The 26,776-nt window shown below is 38.2% G+C and overlaps 1 protein-coding gene across 1 annotated transcript in view; it reads right to left on the bottom strand.

The window, feature by feature from the left end:
* LOC145994194 (nose resistant to fluoxetine protein 6-like) overlaps positions 1 to 26,776 on the bottom strand; it is a 57,441-nt gene that overhangs the window by 11,871 nt on the left and 18,794 nt on the right. The window contains exons 3-9 of the mRNA XM_083130292.1: positions 17,862 to 18,076; positions 15,655 to 15,752; positions 13,808 to 14,001; positions 12,996 to 13,156; positions 8,320 to 8,488; positions 7,165 to 7,361; positions 2,706 to 2,847 (exon numbers count right to left, since the gene is read on the bottom strand). Coding sequence (XP_082986418.1) covers positions 2,706 to 2,847; positions 7,165 to 7,361; positions 8,320 to 8,488; positions 12,996 to 13,156; positions 13,808 to 14,001; positions 15,655 to 15,752; positions 17,862 to 18,076 — 1,176 coding nt within the window. The remainder of the gene's footprint in view (positions 1 to 2,705; positions 2,848 to 7,164; positions 7,362 to 8,319; positions 8,489 to 12,995; positions 13,157 to 13,807; positions 14,002 to 15,654; positions 15,753 to 17,861; positions 18,077 to 26,776) is intronic.

Below are 26,776 nucleotides of genomic sequence, written 5' to 3'. Positions count from 1 at the left end.
TGAACTCCTACTGACTGCACATACTCCTAGTAACCAAAACTGGTTGGACAAACACGTTGGGCCAACTGTGCTAAAGTAGTTGAACGAATGTTGGGCCAACTGTACGAAAAGTGGTTGGCTAAATGTAAGAACATACGGTTGGGCAATGGTGATTTTGACCATGGTTCCAAGGTAGGGTAAACAGGTGTTTTCTATGTTGGGCCAGCATACTGAAATCTAAAGTAGAGATGGGTTTGTGTTGTCACATATATATAATTTACTAGCTGATTGGCCAGCGTTGCCCGGGTATTTATTTATCCCAATCTTCTTTTAGACAGGAAAATAATGAATTCTAACTATAGTATAAAATGAACTTGGAGTTGAACGGCATTGGGAGTGTCACTATTCATCTTAGCAACACCGAAAACTATGGATTCCACACTAATATCGGTCGTTTTCGATTATTTTTACATGTCACCCCTTCCCACCCCCACCTGGGGTCCCAGGGGTGTCTTGGAGTTGAATGGGATTGGGAGTGTCACTATTCATCTTAGCGATCCCCAAAACTATGGATTCCACACTAATATCGGTCGTTTTCGATTATTTCTACATGCCACCCCCTTTGCCACCCCCACCTGGGGTGCCAGGGGTGTCTTGGAGTTGAACGGCATTGGAAGTGTCACTATTCATCTTAGCGATCCCGAAAACTATGGATTCCACACTAATATCGGTCGTTTTCGATTATTTCTACATGCCACCCCCTTTCCCAACCCCACCACTAGGGGTGCCAGGGATGTCTTATTCCCACAGAATGTCTTTCCAGATTGCAAGTCATATGTGTACCAAGTTTGGTTGAAATAGCTCCAGGCGTTTGAGAGTTATGCCAGAACAAACATACACACACACACACACACACACATACATCCATTTTTATATATGTATATATATAGATAGATTGTGAAGTAAAATATAAACCTTAGTACAAATTATTTCTGTGTAATAAAAATTTCTGCAACACTTTCTTCATCATATGATATCACTATTTTCAAGGTATCTTCACATGGTAGAACAATACACTTTCTAGGTTTCCTTAGTTTTACACTTTTCAGAGAATTTAGTCTGCACATAGCATTGTTTTCATCCATGCGGCTGACAACTGTCTGGTGAGTGACTCCAAGTGACAAATAGCTTCTACTTTCATTAACAAAAGAATATATTTTCATTATGTGCTCTCACACGTAATTTATTTTGCACTCTAGAATTTACAGCATACTCTTGAATGTGGCCTTCACAGGAGAAAGTATTTTTTAAAACTGATTTTCACTCCATCTTCCATTGTTGAGCAAGCATTGGCAACAACAGTTGGCACAATGTAAAACCAACTTCAATTTGCCAACTTCCGTAAACCAACCTTTCTCACATAAAGACTGTAGTTGGCCCAATGGTTCTTGTTACTTTGAACTGACCCTCTTCCCTGATTTTGTAGAGGTCTGGGATGATACTATAACATTAAAAGTTGTATTCAGCTTAAGAATGAGCTTGCCTGCTTTTGTTCAAGCTACGAACAGAATTTTCAGCTTTTCACAAAACCTAATTTACTGTGAAAGCAAAGATGAAAAATAACCTTTTACAAAATTTTATTTCTGAATTTCTAATTAACAAACAATTATGAGGAGGTCCTTGGTAAGTCTCCTTCACCTGATTTACGTGGAAAGGTCCAGATACAGGGATTCACAGAGAATGCCCTGACTGTCTCGGTGAAGATTCAAAAATGTAACCATACTTAAAAACTAACACAAGATAGATGCTAATATAACACATTGAGAAATATTACTCACGGTTGTATAGTTCAGCGCTGTACTTTTAACTTTGTAATGATCGATGCTAATATGGTCATATATTTGAGAGCTCTCAATACTTAAAAAGACTCACTATCAAAATCACTGAGCACTTATATTCTTCAACTTCTGGTTAGCATTCCTCTTCATTCCTCCTGTCTGTATCCTTAAAAAGTTGCGGTAGAAGCCACCTCTCGCCTATCCATCACGCTACAAGTCCTTTTATCTTTCAAACTATGAGTTCACCATTCATGTTCTCTTTTGGGCTTGAACTATCCACGCCCTTTTGTGTTTCGTGGTGACGACATCTAAAAAATGTCAACAGCTCGAACGACTGCAAACTTTTCGCATTTTTCCAGCAACGTGCATGCGGACATCAACTGCAAAGATGAGATGCTGTAACTCTCTTTCGCCAACTGTTGCAACTTAGCACGCTGAAATTCACAAGCACTTATTTTCCATTGTCTTTGGAACTCAGTCTAATATTTAAGAGGGGAGTGAAGCCTTTTTCATCCTTATTCATTCCGAAGCATAAGTTCTACAACAATCGGTTTTAATACCTGGACATGAAGCACCCTCAACCCCCTCCTTTGTCAAGACATTACACGCATTTGAGCAATGCTGAAATACCTTTTTTTTAAAAAAATTAGAATGTATGATTTTCTTCCATAACATTTTCATTATTATAAATAATTTTGTGCAAGCATAGTTGACAAATGTTTTAACTTCCTGACTTGGTGATATGTAATTTTGTAAATATGCTCACACATTTTCCATTTCCCATTTAATGTACCATACACATTGAGGTAATTTTGCCAAAGATACTGTGTATTATCTTCACCTAATGGGGAAAGAAATCATTTGACAAGATATGAAAATATTACTAACCTGTGAAATTTTTATGGCTTTGTTCTTAATTTTGTGCAATACATAACCCAATAAAATGCCAATGAAATAGGGTCCAGCTCTCCCATAACTTGCTATATACATTTTAAGAAATGTTTCATCTTGCATTACATCATCAAGAACACTGCAAAAAAAAAATATAGGACCTAAGGAAAATACTTTTAAAGCCTAGATTTTATGTTAAAATATCCATTGTGTCATTTACAAAATTATATTACTGTATATGAGTAAGGATGGATTATCTCATAGCATAGCAACGTTTTGAGAAAGTAAATATGACAGTAACAACCATCCCACAATACACTAGAACAAATCTTAATCTCATGCGAAACTAAAGCATGACAAGCATGGAGAAATAAAATTATTAAAGATGGAGCAATAAAATTAAAGAGGTTTTAAAATTGTTAACATGCAGCTTCAAAAGGACATGCAGTTGGGTAAAGTTTTACATCTGCCTCAGTGGCTAGGTTATATCATGGTAGTATCTATGGCATAATTAATTGCCCCTCAACCTATGTGTGACAGGGGGACCTTCATGATACCAGAAAAAATAAAAGGATAAAGGAAAAAAAACAATTCTACAATATTTTTCCAACATTGCTATGAATTTTGAGTGGCAGCATCAATATGATGAGTTGTGATTCAGTTTTTCTAGTTTCTATTGCACTATATATGTTCAGTTTTATCACAGCTGTGACTTCTAAAAGTACCAGAAATTGGCGAGGTGAAGGACAAACTAAACAACAACAACAACAAAATTTAAGTTGTAGAAATTGAAGAGGGAAAAACCCCTTATGCCTGTTTGCGACATCATTGCTAGGGCTGAGCCGATACCGGTGGTATCAGCATCGGTGAGTATCGGTTGATTTTCACTTACCGATACCATCCGATACCAAAGATTTTCAGTGGCTAAAAATGCGGGCAAAGGCAACAGCTCGTCTCGTCTGTCCTTTTTAAAAGTTTGTTCACCCTTCCTTGTGACAGATTGGGAGACCAGCACAGGAAGTTCCATAGATTTTCCTAGAAACACTGGATCATAAACCCCCACCCTCCTGAGAAGTAAATGGCAAGATCAAAGACATGAGTAAGTGAAAGCTGAACCCAAACGTGACCAGGAAGGCATGTATCTGCTTAGTTAATGCTCTGAGATATTCATTGCCAATACTTGCTCGAAGCTCGTGGTGGTAAGATAGGTGGATGTTTTTAACCCCCCACCATGCTATGACTGTTGTTTTTACACACGTTTTAGAGGTCTTAAGTTAATGTAAGCTAGATGATGAATATTTGCTGTTTTATCTCTGATTTTATAGCGTATTTTTACTACTTATGTAATAACAATATTTTTTGTCAAGATAGAAAGAACAAAATAGTAACGTTGTCTTTCCTCCATTTCTTAGTCTGTGGTTACATACAACAATACTACATACGCATCAGAGAAATTAAGTACTAATTAATTAATTTTCATATTATTACAAATAATTATATTAACGTATTAAATAGAAACAATTTTATTATTATATTTCAGACACACTTGGCTCTGACTGGCTCCCCAAATTATATATTTCTAAATACGTGTCTAGTGATGTGTCGAGTTAGTATGACTCGGTAACTAGCCTTTGTTATTTTGTACTGAAATTATACAAGTATCGGTATCGGTGGGTATCGGCCATGGTATCGGTATCGGCATCGGTATCGGCAAATGGTGGTATCGGCTCAGCTCTAATCATTGCATAAACTCACAAGTTTGAAAATTCATGGGTCAGGATAACCCTCGAGTTACAAAACTCCGGCTTTACTCTGGGATAGTTGCTAGCCTCAAAGCAAATGCTTAAATGTCATTCAGATGGAAGCACGTGATTGGTTACCTGTTTCAAGAAGGTGTGGTTCTACTTGTGGTGTGGCTGAATGACAGAAAAAAGGCAAGATGGAGGGAACAGGACATTGGTATCTGTAAACAGCGAAAAAGTAATTGGCATCAAAAAAATTCAAGCACGTGATAAAGATGTGAAGAAATATTTACGTGAATAAGTTGTGATATATTATTGCAGTTTGCAATCATAGTAAGTAGTTTTACAGTGATGTTTGTAGTAGGTTTTGATAATGCATATACCTTCATGCAGTATTCACGATCCTTTCATGACTATACTGTTCCACTTTCTCCAGTTACTGGGTGTATGTTTATGTTTGAACTAGCTGATTACCTGGCATTGCCCAGGTACTTATTTATCCCAATCTTCTATTAGACAGGAAAATAATGAATTGTAACTATAGTGTAAAATGTAACTAATTTTATTTACAGGTATTTAAAAGTATAAGTTATAAGTAAAGTATACAAATTATAAAGTAAAATTTCTTACAAATTCACTATAATATTAACTGAACTCAAGAACTTGATTATAAACAACATTTTTTCCACAACCTCCAGGAGCAAGAATTAATAAATTGAACAGCATTTGGAGTGTCACTATTGATCTCCGACCCCGAAAACTATGGATTCCACACTAATATCGGTCGTTTCCCATTATATTTACATGTCACCCCCTTCCCACCCCCACTCCTAGGGATGCCAGGGGTGTCTTACTCCCACAGTATTTATTTCCAGATTGTAAGTCATATGTGTACCACGTTTGGTTGAAATTGCTCCAGGCGTCCGAGAGTTACGTCATTTTTGACATTTTACTTTTCACCCCCTCTCCCCCCTATGCCGAATAGATGAACTTGGAGTTGAACGGTATTGGGAATGTCACTATTCATCTTAGTGACCCCGAAAACTATGATTCCACACTAATATCGGTTGTTTTTGATGATTTTTACATGTCAACCCCTTCCCAACCCCACCCCTATGGGTGTCAGGGGTGTCTTATGCACACAGTATTTCTTTCCAGATTGTAAGTCATATGTGTACCAAGTTTGGTTGAAGTTGATCCACGCATTCGAGAGTTATGCCGGAACAAACATGCATACATACACACATACATCCATTTTTAGATTGCACCAGCAATTTTACAAAATCTGTCTGCAGAACGTGCACAGTACACATCTATCAAAGTAAATATATTTAATAACAGACGATATATTTTTCACTATTTATACACATAGTTTGAGTCCATTACTTCCCATTTCACATTTATTTAGTTTAAAAATTCTGGAGTGATACATTGCATATGGCCGTCATTTCTCCATTGCACGTGGGTTAACTCCACTTTTACTTGCCATTCTTAGAGGGTCAAGTTGACTCTCCTTTTACTCCCAGGTTAGATTAGATATTTCTGTTGGTCCAACAGATATTCAGCCAATTCTTGGGTTAACTGTGAGTTTATTTTTACTTGCGAGTATATCAACGTTGGTGTAAACAGTACAAACTAAAGGTTAAAAGATTAAAAATCAGCAACTTACGTGTGTGAGTATGAGATTTTTCGTACTACGTTTCGGAGGTTACACTACCTCCTTCTTCAGGTTGAAACGATGTTTTTCAGACACCTGACATGGTGTCTCGTCGTGAAAGTGATGGTTAAGGATTAAGGTTAAAATGTTGCAGGAAGGACACTTTCTAAAAAAGAATGTAAACTCACATCTAAAACCGCGCAATATTCATAAAAAACACAAAGGAACGTCCAAGGTTGACGTCGGCAAACTGCCGACCAGTGCTCGGGGTAGGCGAATGCACGGTGTCAGCCCATGTCTGGAGAAAGAAAACTCCTCCTCCTCGATCCTTCCGAACTGGGGCTCGGGAGTTACCAATCCAAGGTGAAATCGACTTCCACCTCGGCGGCTTTCCTAACCTCGGGAGTAACACGGAAGCCTATCTCGTCCCTATTCTCTGCGGCTTTTTCCCATTTTTTAAAGAAGTTAACCCAGCCGTCTTCTAAATTCCCATCGTCCCTATTAAGTTTGTTCCAATTTTTCGCGCATATATAGGCAGCTTCATATACATTTCTATCCAATTTATTGTTAACCTCCCTAATAACCTCCCTTTTAACAATCTTATGCCGGTTGGCCAATATGTGTTCAGATAATCCAGTTTTGGGTATGCCCTCCTTTACATCCTTATCATGCTCTCCCCACCTAATTAGCATACTCCTCCCGGTCTGTCCCACATATTCCTTTCCGCATTCACACACTATCCTGTATACTCCCTTCTGCTCTTCAGGGTTCTTACGCCTATCCCCCCTCCCTTTCTTATAGGACGTAAACAGGCATTAAAGGTCTCTCTTGGAAGCCTACCCTGAAACATTATTTCACCACTGAGTGATATTGATGCAAACCTTGCAATACGAGATGTATAAAGAATAAAAGTATTTTCAAACTTAAATTGAATTCCACATTAATCTTGGTGCATCAAATAAATTAAGTAGAAAGGCAGAATATATTTATAACTTTGAACTGTATCATTACCATTCTACTATCAGAGCTAACATTATTCGTGTAACAAGGCACTTACTCTCTATGTAGAATCAACACTGTTGGAGATAGCTTCAGTGCATAAGTCACAATAAAAGGTACCATGACTGACAAGATAAATACTGCAGACAAAACCATTCTCCCAACTCTTGGCCACTTCCAGAGGGGATATAAGACTAGAGGAGCAACTGCATACAACTGCATATCACTTGCAACGTACCATGTTTGTATTCCACACTGCATAGAGAGAATATATTTGTTAAAAACAGCTCTAAAGGCAAATTTACATTACATTTAATTTTAATAAAGGTAACTAACTATTCATCATAATTTAGAAGTACATAATTTGTATTCAGGTCCGGATATTATTAGAATGAATAAATCAAGAAGACTTAGGTGGGCAGGCCATGTGGCATGAATGGGAGAGGAAAGAGGAGTTTACAGGGTTCTTGTTGGGAAACCTGATGGTAAGAGACCAGTAGGAAGACGAAGATGGAGGGAAAATGTTGAGATGGACCTAAAGGAAATTGGTAAGGATGGAAAAGAATATATAGATCTTGCTCAGGATAGGGACAGATGGAAGGCCTGTGTTGCTGCAGCCATGAACCTTCGGGTTCGGGAAGGCTAGAGAGTTATTAGTTAGTTAGTTTAATTATTCATCTCATTTAAATGATATTAGGGTCTCCCCTATGTCGCATTGTAATCAAGGAGTTCCAGGTTTGATTCCTGGTGGAGGCACATAGTGAAAGTATTGAAATAAAATGGGATATTTGTTTTTATAAAAGGAAGTCTTAATAGTGGTTGGGATACCACTTTAAACTGTAGGCTCAGTCCCGATTAGCCTATGTGAACTTAAAGCGAACTTAAACAAACAACCATTGCTTTAAGTGATATTTTGCCCATTTAAATTTGTTATCAACACACCTTGCCACCTTGGTGAGCACCCCAATGGCATAGTGGTAACGTTGTCGCCTTGTAATCAAGGGATCTCGGGTTCGATACCTGGTGGTTCCGATCCCACTTTAAACTGTGGGTCCAGTCCCAATTAGCCTATCTGTGCATGAAGTGGACTTAAAACAAATAAAATAAAAACCACTTGAAATAACCATATATTATTTTGCATGTATAAAAAGTGGTTATGCGAACCTTTAAGAAGAATGTAGGTAAAAATGATTAATTTAAGGAAACCACTTACCATATTCTTTAGATCCACATAATTACTTATGTATAATATATTTGTCCACCAACTGTGTGAACATTTTTCTTCAACTTTCCCCACTTCCTTCATCCAAAGTGGACCATCTCCAATCTTAGATAGAAGAGTTACATAGAAGAGAATGACTATAATATAAGGAGGTGTTAACCTAATGTGAGAAGTGAAAAAGGTGAAATTAATATGATACATCCCACACATTGTCACATCATAATTGAATCTGTCACAAGAACAATGTTTTAACAAACATTTTTGACAATGGAGAAGTAAAATATTTTGTTCTTATTGAAAATTGCTCAATTCAAGCCACATGAACCATGGTCTCTTGATGTTGGTGGTAGAAGAAATGTAATTATGTTAATAAACAGACTGAGATCGGGACATTTATGTACTTAACAACATTTATTCAGAATTGAAGTAACGAATAACGAGAGATGTGAATTTGGCAGGGAAAGTGCAGACGTGCACCATATAATACTGGAATGTCCAAAATATAATAGGGAAAGGAATACATTATACAAAACTTAATATAATTTAAAAGTTCAACTTCCAATAAATGTAACAAGTTTGATGGTCAATCCAGATGTTTAACTGGGATATAGTTTATTAACATTCTTAAGAAAATGTAACAATTGTAAAGGGCAATGGTTTCATTTTTGTTCCAAATAGTCTTAAAGTATCTTCTGTGAAACAACGATAGGGTGGGGGGGAGATAAAACAATAATTTAAATGTAAAGCAATTTTGTATATTCTAGAAAGAACTCATGCACAAACAATGACTTAAAAACTGTTACGTCAAAAAATAAAAGATTGATTAACTTTGGGAATATGGTAGTGATATTAGCTGTATACTAGAGTGCTGCACCAAGGATTTTTTGCTCGATCATCTAATACTTCACACGGATGATGCTAGATGGCTTACGGAATGGACAGTTTCTTCACTTGAGTGAATAACGCTCAAAAATTCAAACGACCGGTATATCCTCAAAGCCCAGTAGTTCACGTATAATCGCAGTTTGTCTGTAGCAGTGGGCCCTCAAATATGTATTGTGAAGGGATAGAAGCAGTGAAATTGAAACTAAAGTGAATATAGTCATCATCTACATGTAAAAATGTGATTTTACCTTATCAATACATAGTAATATATGAGGGGCATTCAAATGAAACCCGGACACTAGTGTAATCAGTGTATTAAGTGAAAAATGTAGTTATACACATTACACGTACTCAAAAATGTAGATACATACAGTACACATACTCAAAAATAATCGCCAAAACTGTTTGCACATTTATCCCATTGCGACACAAGCCGGTCGATACCATCCTTGAAGAAGCTAGTAGGCTGCTCTCGGATCCAGGCCTGGACCCATTCACACACTTCGTCGTCTGATGCGAATCGATGTCCGCGAATAACTTGTTTGAGAGGTCCAAAAACCTGGAAATCACACGGAGAAAGGTCTGGACTGTAAAGTGGATGTTCCAGCATTTCCCACCGAAACTGCTGCACTGTCGTCTTCACCGCATTGGCCGTGTGTGGGCGGGCATTATCATGCAGGAGGATAATGCCGTTGGACAACATGCCTGGGCGTTTCGACTTGATGGCTCGTCGAAGGTTCTGTAACGTGGCTTGATAACGCTGGGCATTGATGGTGGTTCCCCGTTCCAGGAACTCGACAAGCAGTAGGCCCTTGTGGTAAAAAAAAAGGACATCATGACCTTACCAGAACTGGTGTGCACGGCCTTTGCTTTCTTTGGAGGTGGTGAATTCGAATTTTTCCACTGCTTGCTCTGACGCTTGCTTTCTGGTTCAAAATGGTGACACCATGTTTCGTCACCTGTGACAATACGTGACAGAAAGCCGTATTCCTCCTCATGATAATGTTGCAGATGACTCAAAGACAGGCCCATTCGATTTTTCTGCTGTTCGGCGGTCAGGTGGTGGGGAACCCACTGCGCACAAATTTTGCGAAAGTTCAGGTGTTGATGCATGATGCTGTGGGCGGTGCCCACGCTAATACCCAGTAACCGATGGATGTCGTCTATGGTGATTCTGCGGTTGTCCAAGACTAAAGCATTCACTTCCGCAATCATTTCCGGTGTGATGACACGATGAGCCTGTCCAGGACGAGCATCGTCTTCCAGTGACTCGTGCCCCTCAAGGTATCGTTTGAGCCATTCCACAACACTTGAATGACTCAGACTGTACTCACCGTACACAGCCTTCATCCATCGATACATTTCACGGCCTCCAACTCCTTCCGCCGCCAAAAAACGAATCACTCCTCGTTGTTCCTGCTTACTCGCCTGCATGTTCTGTACTTGACGATAACTTGTGTGACCACCTTCTCTTCGACATGATACCACACTGGCGCTATGCAACGTCAAATGGTGCGCACGCCTCAGTCTCTCGACCAATAGCTGGTGCTACCATACCCGCAGTTACGTGGTGGCACCGTACATGTACGGCACATTTAGACGCACTGACCGGGTTTTATTTGAATGTCCCTCATATGAAAATGAATAGATGATTATGAGCTGAAACTACCAGGATGGATTTTTACACATATATTTGTACGGTTATTGTCCCATTGAAATGATATTTTAAATTCTATATATTTGAGCGAATTATGCTCGAGCATGGGAGATTCGATCGAGTATTTTCGAGCGAAAGTGGTCCAATGCATTACTCTACTGTATACCTTTTATGGACATATGGAATTAATTTTTAACCACGAAACTTCTGTTTTGAAAAAGCCACATGTATGAGGAGGCAATATGGAAGATTATTTCTGTAAAATCTCATGTTTGTTGGTTACAACATTGTTCATGGGACCACTCACGAAAAGGAGAGGTTTTACATGTAAAATGTTTTTGACATGGCACCAACATAAACCTAAATTCTAATAATAAATCTATCATTTGGGGTTGCCAGGTATAAATATTTTTTAAAAATAAATTTTGCATATAAATGTGCTTATATTGTACTGTATTACATTCATAGGAATAGGAATGACATCAGTTTTGCGAACACAATTTGAAAAGAAGTGAAGAAACATTTCTCTGTTTCTACAAATAATATAGTTTGAAAAGTCTTATGAGTGATAAATCATTTCCCATTTTATTGATTGCATTGGTTTTAGGTACTCCTGGGTAGACACACTACATGAATGAAATAACAAAATAATAATAAAAAAACAACTTATGAATAAACTACTACTACTACTACACAAAGAAATAATAACAGATAAAATACATGCAGTGGGTGTGTGCAAAAAAATGACAGAAATAATAATAATATTATAAATATAATTTACGTCTAGTTTAAAATAATATATTTTCTAATAATTCACAGGAATTTTCAGTTTTAATTGAATGTAGTCTTACTTTGCCTCTGATCATAATCAGTGAATCATGTAGTGTCTTAAGAAAGTGTTTGTACTTCTGTAGTGTTACCTCCTTTGCGTTCATTCTAGATTTTAAGCACCATATAACTAAATTAAGATTGGCAAGCAGAGTGGTATATTAATATCATTGGCATTTCTGGTGGAATATGAATGTGTTTCACTCCTAGATTTAAGCTTTGCTTTATGGGTTGTTATTCATGACATTATGTATCAGTGGCATGGTTATAACCCCTCCCCCTGGGGCCAATATTCCTAAAAAAAAAAGAACATCAATGGCAGAAAAAGATGGCAAAATGAGGACTCACTATTAAAGCAGTACACATAACCCTCAGTCTCAAAAATCCTGGGCACGCCACTGTTACATATAGTGAAGGTCGTTTATAGTTCCTTCCTTATTGCCATGTTGAGAATTTTGTGATGATTAAGTACAGGGAGAACATGTTCGTGATTTTTAAATACATAACACACACACACACCTCATACATGCATATTAGACTTTCTGTATTTTGATTCAAAGCCTTGGTGATTATTGATTCATGTATCAGTTTTACTGTGTGAATGACAGAAATTACAGTTGGGAGGGGGAATGCATAAAAAGTATGTCGAACTAAATAACTCTTGAAGATTTCATGGCGGTGAATGATGAAGAGGTTTTCTCTCATCAAATCAATGAATCTCAAGTAAACCTCTTCAATATATCGTATTGCACACAGGAATCAAGCTGGCTTCGATGTTCTAGAGATTAGAGTATACATATTTTTCAAGAATAGAGTCCAGGGCTGGGATAGATGGTTTATTATTGTATGTCATTACCATAATTCATCCCATTACCACAGTAAACTGAACGATCGTATATGAGGAGTAAAGTAAATAAGAAGGAGACAAAAAACATTCTCTCAAGGGGTCTCCGGTTCGATCCCCTTTTGAGGTTTGGATACAAATTTAAACTGTAGGTCTAATTCCCATCAGAATATCATGAGCATGACTTGGACTTAAATCAAACTTTAAAAAATATTCTCGAGCCTGTTAAACTTGGGAATAAAAACAGAATATTTGAGTATCAGCCATAATAATACATATATCCAAAAGCCTGTCAGTTGGGAGCAGCAATCAACCCTATTGCCCTTCATGATCTTCCTGCATGAAACAGTATAAAGTTTTAATGTATTTTATATTCATTTTACTCCATGTTTTAACATTGCCAGTGTACACATTTTTCTTATTCTAAATTCATAAATATATTTGTTAACTCACCTCAAAATCCTATGAAGATAATATTCAATGACATTGAATTTCCTTGTCTTATCCATACCCTTAAAAAACAAATATGCAAGTAACGTTCCACTCAGGACAAAAAATGTGTCCACAATCACACTTCCATTTGCCAGAGTCATTCTATCAATCCCTCGATGAGACTGAAATGCATTTTTAGTGATTAGTACAGCATAGTATGTATAATTCATTATGAAACATAATAAATAATCTAGACAAGTTAGTTGTACGGACGTCTGTCCATCTGGACACTGAGACACATTTTTTCCCCATAATATTAAGGCTGGGACATAAGTCAAGGCGACTATTATTTTTCGCCAGAATGCGGGACCAGCATCAAAATCCAAAATACAAATGGAAGGAAACAGTGTTTAGTACTGTGAAATGTATGAAGAATGCAGATCATGTGTACCAGGTGTAGGAAATTGGGGAGCTTCGAATGAATAAGCGTAATCCGGTCGCGTAGACCTAGTACAACGGCTGGGGATACGTTGGGCTGACCCCCGACTATTCCAATCCTGGTTGAAGATTTCCATGCTTAGAAGTGATGAAGAAAGCGTGGGAGGGAGACCGGCAGTCGGTAGGTAAGCCAAGGCCCTTCATGGCCTGTTACGCATAGGATTATTATTGATGGTGAATATTTCCTTTAAAATAGTTAATTATATCTATTACCAATCCATACATCTGCACGATGTTGAAGAATTACCATTACACAGCTATGCAAAATTACCACACAAAGTAAAACATATGAACACATAAGATTTTATTTAGTGTATATTTAAGTGCATACTTACATCTTCTACAAATTTTGCATTGGCTAATGGAGAGCTAAAGGATACCAAGCATCTGTGGCCAATGATAACACAGAACATAGTGCAAACTCTTATTCCATGAATACAATCTATGGATCCCGGAACAGGCTTGACATCCAGTATGGTTCGTCCATTACTGATGGCAGAAAAGCAAAGTATGGCCCTATCTCGTGTTGCTGAAATTAAAAAAAAAGGAATTAGAATTGTTATTGATTGATTATGAATAAATATTCACAGATTGTTCAGAAAGTAATTCCCCTCTTTTTTTTTCTCACTCACTCACTCACTCACTCCCGAAGTAAGATATCAAGGGAGGAATTTGTATCCATAAAGTTGGACATCTTGTGCATGTATGTGCATAATTTCATGGTTGTCTGACAGGGGTGCCATTGTAGCAGTCAGCTAAAATGCTAGAAGTAAGATACACATGTCACAGGTAGCTAGCCATCATTGACTTTTTAATTGTGGGAAATGAAAGTGTGGTAAACATTCACAATCAATTGTGTTCTGTTTAGGAAAGTGATGCACTAGATAGGAGTACAGTTGGATGCTGGGCTTAGCAAATCAAATGTCAAAATGGGGAGAAGCAAAGCTGGATGATCTGCTGCGATTGGAGCAACCATATTTGGGAATATCCTTGGAGTTGTTCTTGTGGACAAGCCTCAACAAACTCCAGAAGCAATTTCGACGAGTGCAGCTTAATAGAAATCCAGAAGACATCTTGCTTCTCCACGATAACACTCGATCTCACACAAACCTGAGGACAATGGAGGCAATCGCTAAACTTGATTGGTTTGTGCTTCCCAATCTACCCTACAGCCTGAATCTTGCACCATCAGATTTCTTGTTCAGGCCCAATGAAGGATGCAATGCACAGAACAAGGTTTGAAGATGAAAGTATTGTTGTGGAGATATGGTTATGGGGGATGGCATACATGCCCTCATTCCGCAATGGCTCAAGGAATTGAATGGAGAGTTTGTACAATAGAAAAATAACACATATACCTTTGCTGAGTTTCATTCATGTTGAATAAATAATTCTCAATAAAAAAAGTGTGGGGCATTACTTTTTGAACTTATAGTTTATTCCAACAATTAGAAACACATGAAATGTTTATAATTTCAAGTGGTAAGAATGAATTATCTTTCCTATCATTATCGGCAACCTGCTTCAGGAGGAGAATACAAGCAGGTCACAGGGAGACCACGACAAGTTCTCTGAAGTGGAAGCTCAGAGAGGGGCTGATTTCGCTGCAGGACCACCAGAAGCCATGGGGTCCAAGCCAGAGTCTATCAAGAGGAATAATACTCTGACGAGTCAGCAGGACCGGCACTCACCTGCTCGACCCAACACTGAGGTTGGACCTGAAATAATAGCCTGCTCCCTCCCATTAGTTTGTTCATCCACCCACCCTTACTTACCTCTTCTCATAAATTGCATCATAAGCAGGGTACTTACTGTAATCGGAACTCGTCATAATTTGCTCTAGCACTGACTCATTGTCCATTGGTTAATGAAACCTACCCTCCAGGACAGAGGGCGGAATCTGGTATGTATAAGGTGCCCATTTAGGTCTCTGAGGACCACCCTGGAACAACAAATTGGTGGAGATGCCAGTTAGAACGTGCATTGTAGAATGTATGGCAGATATGTGAAGGCTGTAGGAAAAGTTAGAATGTATATGGAATTCTATGTTGTCCACATGACAAGAGTTTGAAAGTAGCAGAATACATCAAACTAGTATGTAACAAAGTGAATGTATTTTTAAACATACTATCTGATAATTTTTGCCCTAGAATAAAATACTTGTTTAGAACACGTTACTTACAAGGTGACAGCTTCTCATTGGCCGGTCGTTTGCTAAAGAAGTATACATCGTATAATGAGGCCAGTCCTACTATAATGCCAACAAAACACATGACACATCTAGAAAAAAAATAATAATGTAAATGTAGAATTATTTATACAAAACACAATGATAGCTTTTGGTATATCTAAAACTGTAGAATGCAGTTGAAATGTTGATGGTTTTAAGAAGCTATCCAGAATTAAAGCACAATATTGATTTGTCTACACCTTTAACATAATTACTGCCCAGCTGGAATTTTCTATTGGTTCCAATTGAAATTTCAATTGGGTTGAATTGGTTTAAATTGGAATGTATTGGTTTCAATTTGAATCTCAACTGAAACCAATTGGAAAATCAAGACAATTTCCAATTGGTGAATTGTATCCAATTATAAGTTTGTATGTATTGGAGAATCAATATGTTATAAATTCATTTATTGACTCAAAGCATAGGTAGTTTAATTCTTGACACCACATTTCCTGTCATTTAGAAGTTCATTGGAAAAAACAGCACATTTGAACTGAATTTCTTCTGAATTCTAATGCATACTACTGGAGTCAGATTTATCTTAATAAATATCTAAGAACTATTTCTTAAGAACCAACTCAATCTTAAAGCAGCTAGTAGTTGGAATAAATGTTCATATTAATTCTTGATTATTTGCAATATGGAATGTCCATGGTACACCAATGAATCAATATATTCAATATGTTATTCATTGCATCAGTACCTGAACAATTGCAAAGTAATAAATCTTCTTGCCATCCTGATGACTGAATATGTTGAGTACTGAGCTCAGAAACGTAGGCCTATCATCAAATGTTTTGAGTTTGTCATCAAGCTTCATCTAATCATCATTTTTTCATTATTCTGATTAATCTAAGAAGTTAGAAAGCGATATTACATAATCTAATACTATCAGAGAATAGAGAAATGGGTGCAACTCTTCAATCCCTTCCTATTTCACTTATTCAACACTACAACCAGCAGTAAATGTTAATGATATTTTTATTTTATTTTGAATTTTATTATTTGACATCACTTTTCTGCCACTTTTGGCTAATTATGATGATTAGATCAGATTTATTTCATCCATGTTTGAATTTACATGCTGTGATATCGAACATGTCAATTTGTGTTCACATTACAATATACTAATACAATGGAATACAGTAGTGAGTTGATACAATGAAATGATACTTTAGGCTATTACAGTTTTATACTGGATGGAGTGTACTTGCATTAGTGGTACAGTCTATTATGTAAAAGTAACACCAGTAAAGCATGTTGAAGTTACAATATATAAATAACATTTGTGTTCTGTAATGGATTAAAGAATTAAAGATTAAATATTGTGAGATAATACCTAGGTATAAAGGTAAGACTCATAACATCATACAATAATACTGAAAATTGCACTCGCGAGATGGCATCCAGCATATTGTAGGTCTATGTTGGAACTATTGATTACATTTTCAATTGGACTCTTGTGGATGGATCCATGAACCTCTAATCCATCAACCCACAAGTGGTTGATGATGAGGACGAGTGATGATATGATGAATTGATGAAGGGACACACACAAAGAACACCCATGTCCAGGCTAGAATTGGAACCTGGAACCCATGGCATTGTAGTATGCTGCCATGGATGTCAACCTCGTGTATTTTTAAAAGGAAGGAAATGTACTGATCTTGGAACAAGTGTAGTTCTGCTAAGTTTATGTTTTTCTTCAGTTCTAGAACCTTTATAGCATAAACAAAGTGAATATATTTGTATTTTTCTTAAATAAATAACAGCCCGTGACGACCAGTGCCTGTCTACTGACTGCTGGCCTCACTCCCACATGTCTCAGCAAAGGTGGGCAACCATCCAAACAGTTATGAGGTGCAGTCATTGTTGTACCTTTTCCATGACCAGGTTACGTTACTCATTCGTAGCTCTCCAATTTCATCATGATGATGGGTGGTCACCAGTCCCATACACTGACCGAAATCTCAGGAAAAGTTGTTTCATTTCCCCCAGGATACTCGGAGCTGCGCATATCCTGTAGCCTGGGCCCAAAGCCTTAGACCGTAAGGCCATGGTGTGTAACTCTTCACCAGATATACCATAACTTATAAATATATAAGTACTTCCACATCATATCCTTAAATGCTTAATAACTTAATAAAAGATTATCTCACATCAAGGCTATTCCTCCTGTAGTGAATGTTGTTTCTTTCTTCACCTGGCACATTTTGTCCTGGACATCTGCCTTCAGGTGAAGACCAAATGCAGAACCAAGTGGCTTCAGTGCCTCATTCAGAGACACATTGAAGTCTTCTGTTGTGCAAGAAGAGGGTATGCAAAAGGCCCAATGTAAAACGTCTCTTCGTAGTTTCAATTTATTGTTGGCAAACTGTAAGGATATAGAGAAGCAATAGTTAATATGCAAGGCACAATTTACACTGCATAAATATATTTTTCAATTTGTAGAAAACTTTATTTAGTGAAGAAACTAAACAGCACAGCATACTAAAATTTGCCTATCCAGGCATGAATTCTCCATCTCCATTGGTTGAGATGACCACAGTCTCCGCCTAGTTCCTCTGTATGTCTGAGCTTAGTAGGCTGTTTGTATCTGTGAGATAGAGGGGGCCACGGGGCCGATTGTGTAAAACAGTTCATCCTCGATTAGCCAGTGAAATTGACCTGAAGTCATGCTGAACTCTGATTTTGCATACAAAAGTTGACCTGAGATTAAGTCCCAGTGATCTGAGGTCAAAGTTAACCTGCAAATTTTCTCTGATCAGCAGATTTTGATCATAGTTCAGCTGTTGTACTATGGTTGTACTAACAAATATTTGCTTAAAAAATGGGTTGCAAGTGAACGTATGAGGCAAGATTCAAAGACGGGAGGAAATCAATTCATAAATCCTGTTTCCATAATAAGAGTAAAGAAGCAGTAAGAATGCACAACGATGTGAAAGACGATAAATATTTCTTTCCATATTTATCGTGTGTCATTGCTATTTACTGTTTGGAATGTTGTGTAACTTTTTTCCTTGAAATTTACCTTAAATGACTGCTAGAGTATATTGTTTAATTCAGCGAGAGGTAAATTGAGAGCAATCAAGTGTTGATGCAAACAGAAAATATGACCCGCTTAGTTTTTCTTTTGTCGATATTATTGTGAAACTTGCGTTGGGATGGGGAGTATAAAAATATTACCACTTTGCTTTACTCCATCCAGCCTAATGCCACTGCAATTCAATTTTGTCCGCAGAATGGAACAGAGCATATAACTTGGGGGCGGTAATGTATATTAACTACTGCTTTATGAACTAAGCACATTGCATTTTAGTTGGTAAAGCTTCCTCTCCTCCTGATATGCAAACTACATAAATTCTTGGTAAGAGTCTATATTAGATGCTTTTCCTAAGAAATACGCGTCGTTGGAAAGCTTATTGTATAAGGAATTTAAAAAACGTCAGTCCTGATGCGAGGAAAAACAACGTGTAGGAGGAAATCGAGGAAAACCGTTGTTATCCGGATATGCGGAATTGAACGTACGGAGGGAATTTTTCGATGAATAGAGTGCTAATGGAACCTAACCTAACCTCGTAGGCATACCTCTCGTTTCCATGAATGGTTCGTGCGGCTATCGTGAATGGTTCGTGGGGCTACCCGTGCATAGTTTTTTGGGGCTAACGTGAGTGGTTCGTGGGGCCATCGTGAACACAAACCGGAAAGAAGGGGGGAAAGAAAAAGTACTTGTCCTTCTTCAACAATCCCTTTTCCTCGCACCATGCCAAACACTTGCCTTTGGTCCCGAAAGTAATTGCCAAGCTCTTCCTGATGTTCCTGACAACCGATGTTGTCCGTATATGCTAAATTGAACGAAATGAGTGCTAATGGAACCTAACCTCGTAGGCATACCTCGTCCCCGTGATGGTTCGTGGGACTATCGTGAATTTTTGGGGCTAACGTCAATGATTTTGGGGAATACACGTGGATGGTTTTTGGTACTAACGTCAATGGTTTGTGGGGCTACCCGTGGATGGTTTTTGGGGCTAACGTCAATGGTTTGTGGGGCTAACGTCAATGGTTTTTGGAGCTAACGTCAATGGTTTAATAATTACTCTTTATGTCAAAAATTGAACTTTTTTTCGTGAAAAAAGCAAAATAGCACCTTGAAGAATCTTTCGCAATGCAGAATAGGTAAGTACGAATGTTAAAAATTACGAAATAAACGAGTGAGAGGTGTTGGGACGCTATCGAAGTTTTACCTTCCGTGGGTAAAAATGTCATAGCTGGGAAATGGATTTCTTCAAATTTACAGGAGAAAGTACTTACGGAATTGAGTTTCTGTGTAATTTCGGAAGGTCGTAGAAGTGTTTTTCTCGCATTTTTCAATGTATTTGGCCTCTAAATCATGTATTTTTCTATAATAATGTCCGTCCGATGCACGAAAGCTGTTGCTTGCATTTCCATCCATGTACTTGAACTGGATGTTGCGAGCATCTGATGACGTAATCCCCGGTAACTGTTTCCAAACACACAGTTTTTTCACTATATTGCCCAACCTAAAGCAGCCTAACCTAACCTTACCGTGATGGTGCGTGGGGCTATCATGAATGGTTTTTGGGGCTATTCGTGGATGGTTATACGATCCAGAATGGTTTTTGGGGCTATGCGGGAATTTTTCTGTTAAGAAGGTTGAAACACTGCTTTGCCGTTTGAAACACAACGCTAGTCAAGATTTGCCCGCCATTTTGCGTCTTCAGGAAGCGAGAAAAGAACGAACAATAATTACTCGATATGTCGACAATAGATACTAATTTCGTTTAAACAATCTTTCGCAATGCAGAATAGGTAACTACGAATGTCAACAATTACAGAATAAACGAGTTACAGACGTTTCCCGGCTTTGACAGTTTTACCCTTTTTTGAGCATTAAAAAGAAACACAGTTCAAAAAAATATATTTGTGTTAGCATATTTTATCCCTTTGGATAGCGATAGTTGCTTTCGTCACTAATGACAAATCATCCACGTGGAACTCGTACCAGCAATAAATGAAAGTATGATATCTAATTTACGTGATTTTATTAAATTTCCAGTATGCGTGAATATTTACTACATCCAGCACCTCAGATTTTATTCTTTATTCAAATATTAAATATATGTATTTTTCTGAAACCGACTTCAAAGCATTTGCTGTTCAGTTTTGGACAATTGGTAACATCAATGGCGTACTAGCGAATCGCTAGTAGCGATCAAGATTTAAAGATGTTTATGAATATTGATGGCAAAAATTTGAGTGGGAATGAGATTACGAGGAGGAATATATATATATATATACCTAGGTGTAGAATATTGTGATCTACATATTTTCTAATTATACGTTTTTTAAAGCGAAATATTCTTTCTCTTAAGTTTAGGAAAGTTTGAAATAAATTTCTTTAGTCCGGCATTGAAATGAAATAACAAATAAATGGATAAAATACATTCAAGGCCTGGGATTATTTTCCCGGAAGTATGCCCCCCCCCTCCGGTCTCCTAACTCAGTGTGCCGCGGCACACTAGTGTGCCGTCACAAGGTGAAAGGTGTGACGCGAACTTTTACCTACTATTGTAATATTGTAAGAAATTAATTATCGCTTTTAAGTAAGAAGGTGCTTGTTTATTCTTGCTGATAACTGTCACATTTTCATAGAAATTAAATGTAATTTATTTACTCAATATTGTTATAGTTTGCTCATCTTATATGTATTCTCGCCTGTAATATTGGGCCGGTTTGATGGGTTACAGGCGGCAAGCTTTGTGTTCACCGCAAAGAAAGCCGCGTAAGACTTTTAGCAAGTCTTTTAGCGGCCCGCACCAATCATACAATAGAGCTATTCAAGTGAGTTATTTGTTTGTAACACTGCATCTTTTGTGTACGTCTGGCTCTTTTGTGCCTGTTTGTTGGCGCTTCTTAAACTTTGTTGCTCTTTTCCTTCGCCGAAGGACCCACACATTGTCAGACAACAATTACAGTATTTCAGATCAGTTCTATCACATCTGTGCTCTGCAGTAGTGCGAGTATTGGATTGCTACACCAGTCTTACTATTTTCTTTCTTCGATATGGATAAGTTCCTTGTACGGAGTGGTTCGTCCTCGAGTGCAAGTAGTGAAACCATCGAGCCCGAAAAAAAGAAACAGAAAGTAGTTCACCGGAAAATATAGTGATAACTATTTATCTTACGGGTTTTTTTGGTGTGGTGACAAAACATGCCCAATCCCTGAGTGTGTTGTGTGTGGTGAAAAACTCAGTAATGCTGCTATGGTTCCCAGTAAATTAAAACGACAATTGTCAACAAAACATTCCTCTCTGTTAAGTAAAGATGTGAATTATTTTCGTCGGTTGTTGGAACAAAATAAAAAAACAAGTGACGCTCGTGACTACGTCGGTACGTGATTCGCAAAAAGTACAGGAAGCTAGCTATAAGGTAGCCTAACTTATCGTAAAGGCCAAAAAAACACACACAATAGCAGAAACGTTGTTAATGCCCGCGTGTAAAGAAATGGTAAAAATAGTCCTGGGTTCAGAAGCTGCTACTGAAATTTAAAAAAAATCCTCTCTGCTGACACAATCAGCCTCCGAGTTAGTGACATGTCCAGTGACATCGAAGACATTGTGAAGGAGAAAATAAAGAGCAGTCGAAAGTTCTCACTTCAGATCGACGAGTCCACCGATATTGGAGGTCACGCACAACTTCTTTCCTACATAAGGTATGTTGATGGGGATGTAATTGCAAGTAATTTCTTTTTTTTTTTACAAAGAACTACCCGAGCGAGCAACCGGTGAAGAAATATTTCGTAGGACTAATGAATATGTGGTCCGTAATGAATTAACATGGGAGGACTGCGTTAGTGTTTGTACAGACGGAGCCGCTTCTATGACAGGCCGAGTGAAAGGATTCGTGGGTAAAGTACGCGAAGTAAATCCTAACTTACGAACCGACCATTGTCTCGTTCACCGCGAAGCCATTGTTGCTAAGTCTTTGCCATCTCCTCTGAAAATTGTGATGGACGAAGTAGTAAAAGTCGTGAACTTCATCATGCGGCTTTTTAACGTTTTGTGTCAAGAAATGGGATCAGAGCACACTGCACTTCTGCTACATACAGAAGTACGATGGTTATCTCAAGGTAAAGTGTTAACGCGAATGTTTGAACTTAAAGAGGAGGTACTTTCATTTTTTACTATTGAGGGGCATGAGTATGCGGATTTATTTGCAGATGATGAATGGGTATCTAGAAGTTGACAACTTAGAAGTTGGCATATCTTTCCGATATTTTCGTACACTTGAATGAACTAAGCAGAAAAATGCAAGGTAGAAACGAAAATATTCTGACTAGTATGGATAAGATTCGAGGATTTATTAATAAGTTGAACTTGTGGATACAGACAATTGAAAATGGATCGTGTGAGATGTTCCAAACTGTATGGCCCCTTGTTGACGACAACAAGGTGTTGATGGACTTAATTAAAGAACATTTAGTACTCTTGCAGCAGACTTTCAAAAAATATTTTGGAGAGAGCGTTGAAGATTTTGACTGGGTTCGTGATCCATTCAGTATGGATTCGAAATATCTTCCGAAAAATTTACGCTTACAAGAGGAACTGGCAGATTTGAAAGCAGACAGAACATTGAAATTAAAATTTTTGGAAGTTAGTGAATATCCGGCTATCTCCGAGATGGCAGTTAATGTGTTATTACCATTTTCAACTACTTATTTGTGTGAACTGGGCTTCTCGACGTTGACTGCAATTAAAACATCAAAGAGAGAGAGACTCAAATCCATCGATGAAGAAATGAGGCTTGCTTTGTCAACGATTCCGCCACGAATCAGCCGTCTGTGTGCAGCTAAGCAGGCTCAAGTATGGGTCATTCCATGTCAAATCATCCAGAATTTTGTGAAAATGTCACCCACCATCTCCGATTTTGATGAAATTCAGTATACTTATGGAACTTTTCATGCTGATTACAAAAATGACAACTTTTTTGAGATTGGTCAAGGGGTTCAGATATTACGCGATTTTAAAAATCTCCCTGTACGCCACATGCGGCTCCACTTTGAATGACACGCATTAGGCTATACATTATAGTATCTTCTCTCAGGTTTGCCGTAGAAACTTCAAGTTTGATTTCTTTTGCTCAAGATAGTGTAAGCTTTCATTTAAATGAGGTTTCTGATCCGTGTATCAATAATCATGTATTTTATGTATAGTTTCATGTATTTTTTTAGAAAAATAAATGACTAACTTCAAGAGCGAATTTCGTGCAATACCCCCCTTCAATTTCACCCAAATTTTATATACAGGTAGCTGACAATGGGTACTAATGCTTTATGGAAAAATTGGGATGGGCGGTTCAGAGACAGGGTAATAAAAAAAATGCGTTAAAAGTTAATCTTATGACAATCAGTTTTTGTCACCTACTTTTTTTTATCCTAGGTTTTCGTTATTTTATATTTTTCTGTGACTTCGTATCCGCTTGAAGCTTCGGTAGAAAAACACCACGTTTCGGAACCTTTTGTGTTTTTCTGCTTTTGTCAACTTTTCCCCCTTTCGGTCGTACGAGCTCGGAACCAACAATGTGCTGTGATAAATCTTTCACTGTTTTTGAGCGACTTTTGTGCATTTGGCGACAGGAAAGTCAACGTGGGAGGCCAATTACTGGAGGAACATGTTACGTACCGGATGAGGGTAGAACTATTATTTTCACCCCATTCTAACGCAACACGTGTGCTTGAAGAAGCTGGATCAAGCAAAGAGGGACGCTTGACCACCAACGTCGTAACTTCAGATTTCCGCGCCTAAAAGTCAGTCCGTTGTATTCGAAGTTTCAAGCTGTCTTTATATAGTGGCAGAACGAACAAACAAGTACAGTCTACCGCCAGTTTTCGAACCGACAACACCTCTCGACAGTCGGAGTAAAGATTCGGGACTTTGTCTTTTTTCTACCGCGCCGTGTATTTTATCCTGCGTGAGTGAAGGACAGTGACTAGTTGTACGAATACGCAGTGTTAATTTGTGACCTGTGCACTGGATTCGGGTTATTCGTTTTGTGACGAGGAACATTAATACCACAATGGCGGGCTAATCACGAGAGAAGGAGGGCCTTGGGTCTTCCTAGCCTGCATGAAGCCGACAACGCAGCAGATCATCGCTCAGCGTCGCGACGCCACACCACTAAAACGCCGCATCGCCACAAATGACGCCCACAGCCCGATCAGAAGCCATGAAATGATACCGCCGAAAGCCGCCAGTCGAAACAGCATTCCTAGAGTACTTCGACGCCGACACCGACGCCCGACGAGAATTCTACGGAGAGAGAGAGAGAGAGAGAAATTGGAAGATGAAGCGACACCTGCCCACACTTAGATCTACCGTCCAGAAGAGAAGATTGAGATAATGAAGCGACACCTACTGCGTCTTGAGACGACGCCGACGTCCCGCGTGAGATTAGCAGCGAGAATCCACGAGTACCCCCGGTAAAGGAACTTCGCCCGTTTTTTCGCCGTCCCCCCAGAAAGAGAGAGAGAGAGACGATGCGAATCAATTAATCGCTCCATTACGAGGCCGACAAGATGATCGCCGTGATGCCGAAGCGTAAAAGGAAGGTGTGTCCCAGAAGATTGCGAAGTGCCGCTACAAAGAAGTAGCGTGGGGAAGTGTTAGTGTCGCAAAAAGGACCGCGGATTGACGTCCCGCCGCCGTTTCGAGGACTACGGTAAACGTCGCTGAAACGTCTAGAACGCCGAGATGGTATAGTATACTACTGTTAATTTTCTATATGTGTGAGTGATCATCTACCCAAGCCTCCAAAGATCGGCCGTCGGAAGAAAAGATACCAGTACTTAAAATTAAAAGTCGCGAAGGTATTGATTATAATTATTTCTCGCCAGCATCATCTAAATTTCACGACAATTGCTAATTCGGAAGATATATTCACAGCATACTGTTGTTTTTCCACGCTCTGCGCCGAACTGTTGAGTAATAATTTTTATTTATGTCACCTTATATGCTTTACTCGGTAAAATATTTGATTAAAAACAGCATAAACCGTGTATCTCTTGCATAGATCACCTCTCAAGTTTGCTAGGTGAGGAAGTAAGTTAACTTCGTGCTATTTTTAATGTATTCATACATCAGAGTCTTAATTTTTATTCTGTAAACATGTGTGCCTTGCAGTTGATATCTAAGCCTAATGTTATTGAAGTTCCAAGGCGCATTAGTGATAATTCTACAATAATTATTTAAATGTCTAAATAAATTGCAAGAATAAAAAGTTTACGTGTCATGCCCGTTGGCAGAATGTAACGAGCACGCGCAGATGAAAGTTTAGTATCTTTAATTCTAAGCAAATTAACGTCTTCGGGCGCAGTTTAATATTCATAAGAAAAACTAAATATCGCATGGTGTCTAAAAAAGGGCCAATGTACTTATCTTAATGTAATTGTTCCCCTGAAGTTGAATGAGTGTGTGAATGCTGAATGATAGCGAGGGGTTTTGTAAAAGGTATTATTTTTGTGTGTTATATAATATACATTTTTGTTATTTATGATTTGGCTATGATTTGTGTTCATACAAATAGTATACTAATCCTCATAACTGGTGGTATTTATATTTTAGTTCAACGTTAAGTCAGCAAAGCATTTCTGCTGGCTAACATCAATTATTATTATTATTGATTATTATTATTATTACTATTCAACGTCACTTTATGCACGAGTCGGCTATTCGTCGGGGGTAAAAACCGATCCGGTCACACGTACCCTGGAATCAAAACCGTTAGCTGGGCCCGACACCTAGGAAGGGGACTTCGGTCTCCGGACTAAGTGTCAAACAGAGGTCATGTACTAAAGGTCCCGGTGAGAATCTTATTACAAATGCTTATGTATCAGCACAAAGTCTGAAGTACAATATGTTTTGAGGTATAACATTCAAAATTTCTGTTCACTATGTGTGAAGGTATGCATAGGCGTAACCTGGTGGGGGCAAAGGGAATCATTTTCCCTATCCAAAATTTATATATTAATTAAAACCTACAAGTTATATATATTTTGT

Source organism: Lepisma saccharinum, chromosome 10 (genome assembly GCF_977018435.1).
Source record: "Lepisma saccharinum chromosome 10, izLepSacc3.1, whole genome shotgun sequence".
NCBI lineage: Eukaryota > Metazoa > Arthropoda > Insecta > Zygentoma > Lepismatidae > Lepisma > Lepisma saccharinum.
The sequence above is the reverse complement of the archived record's forward strand: the minus strand, read 5'-3'. Positions and strand labels throughout refer to the sequence as shown.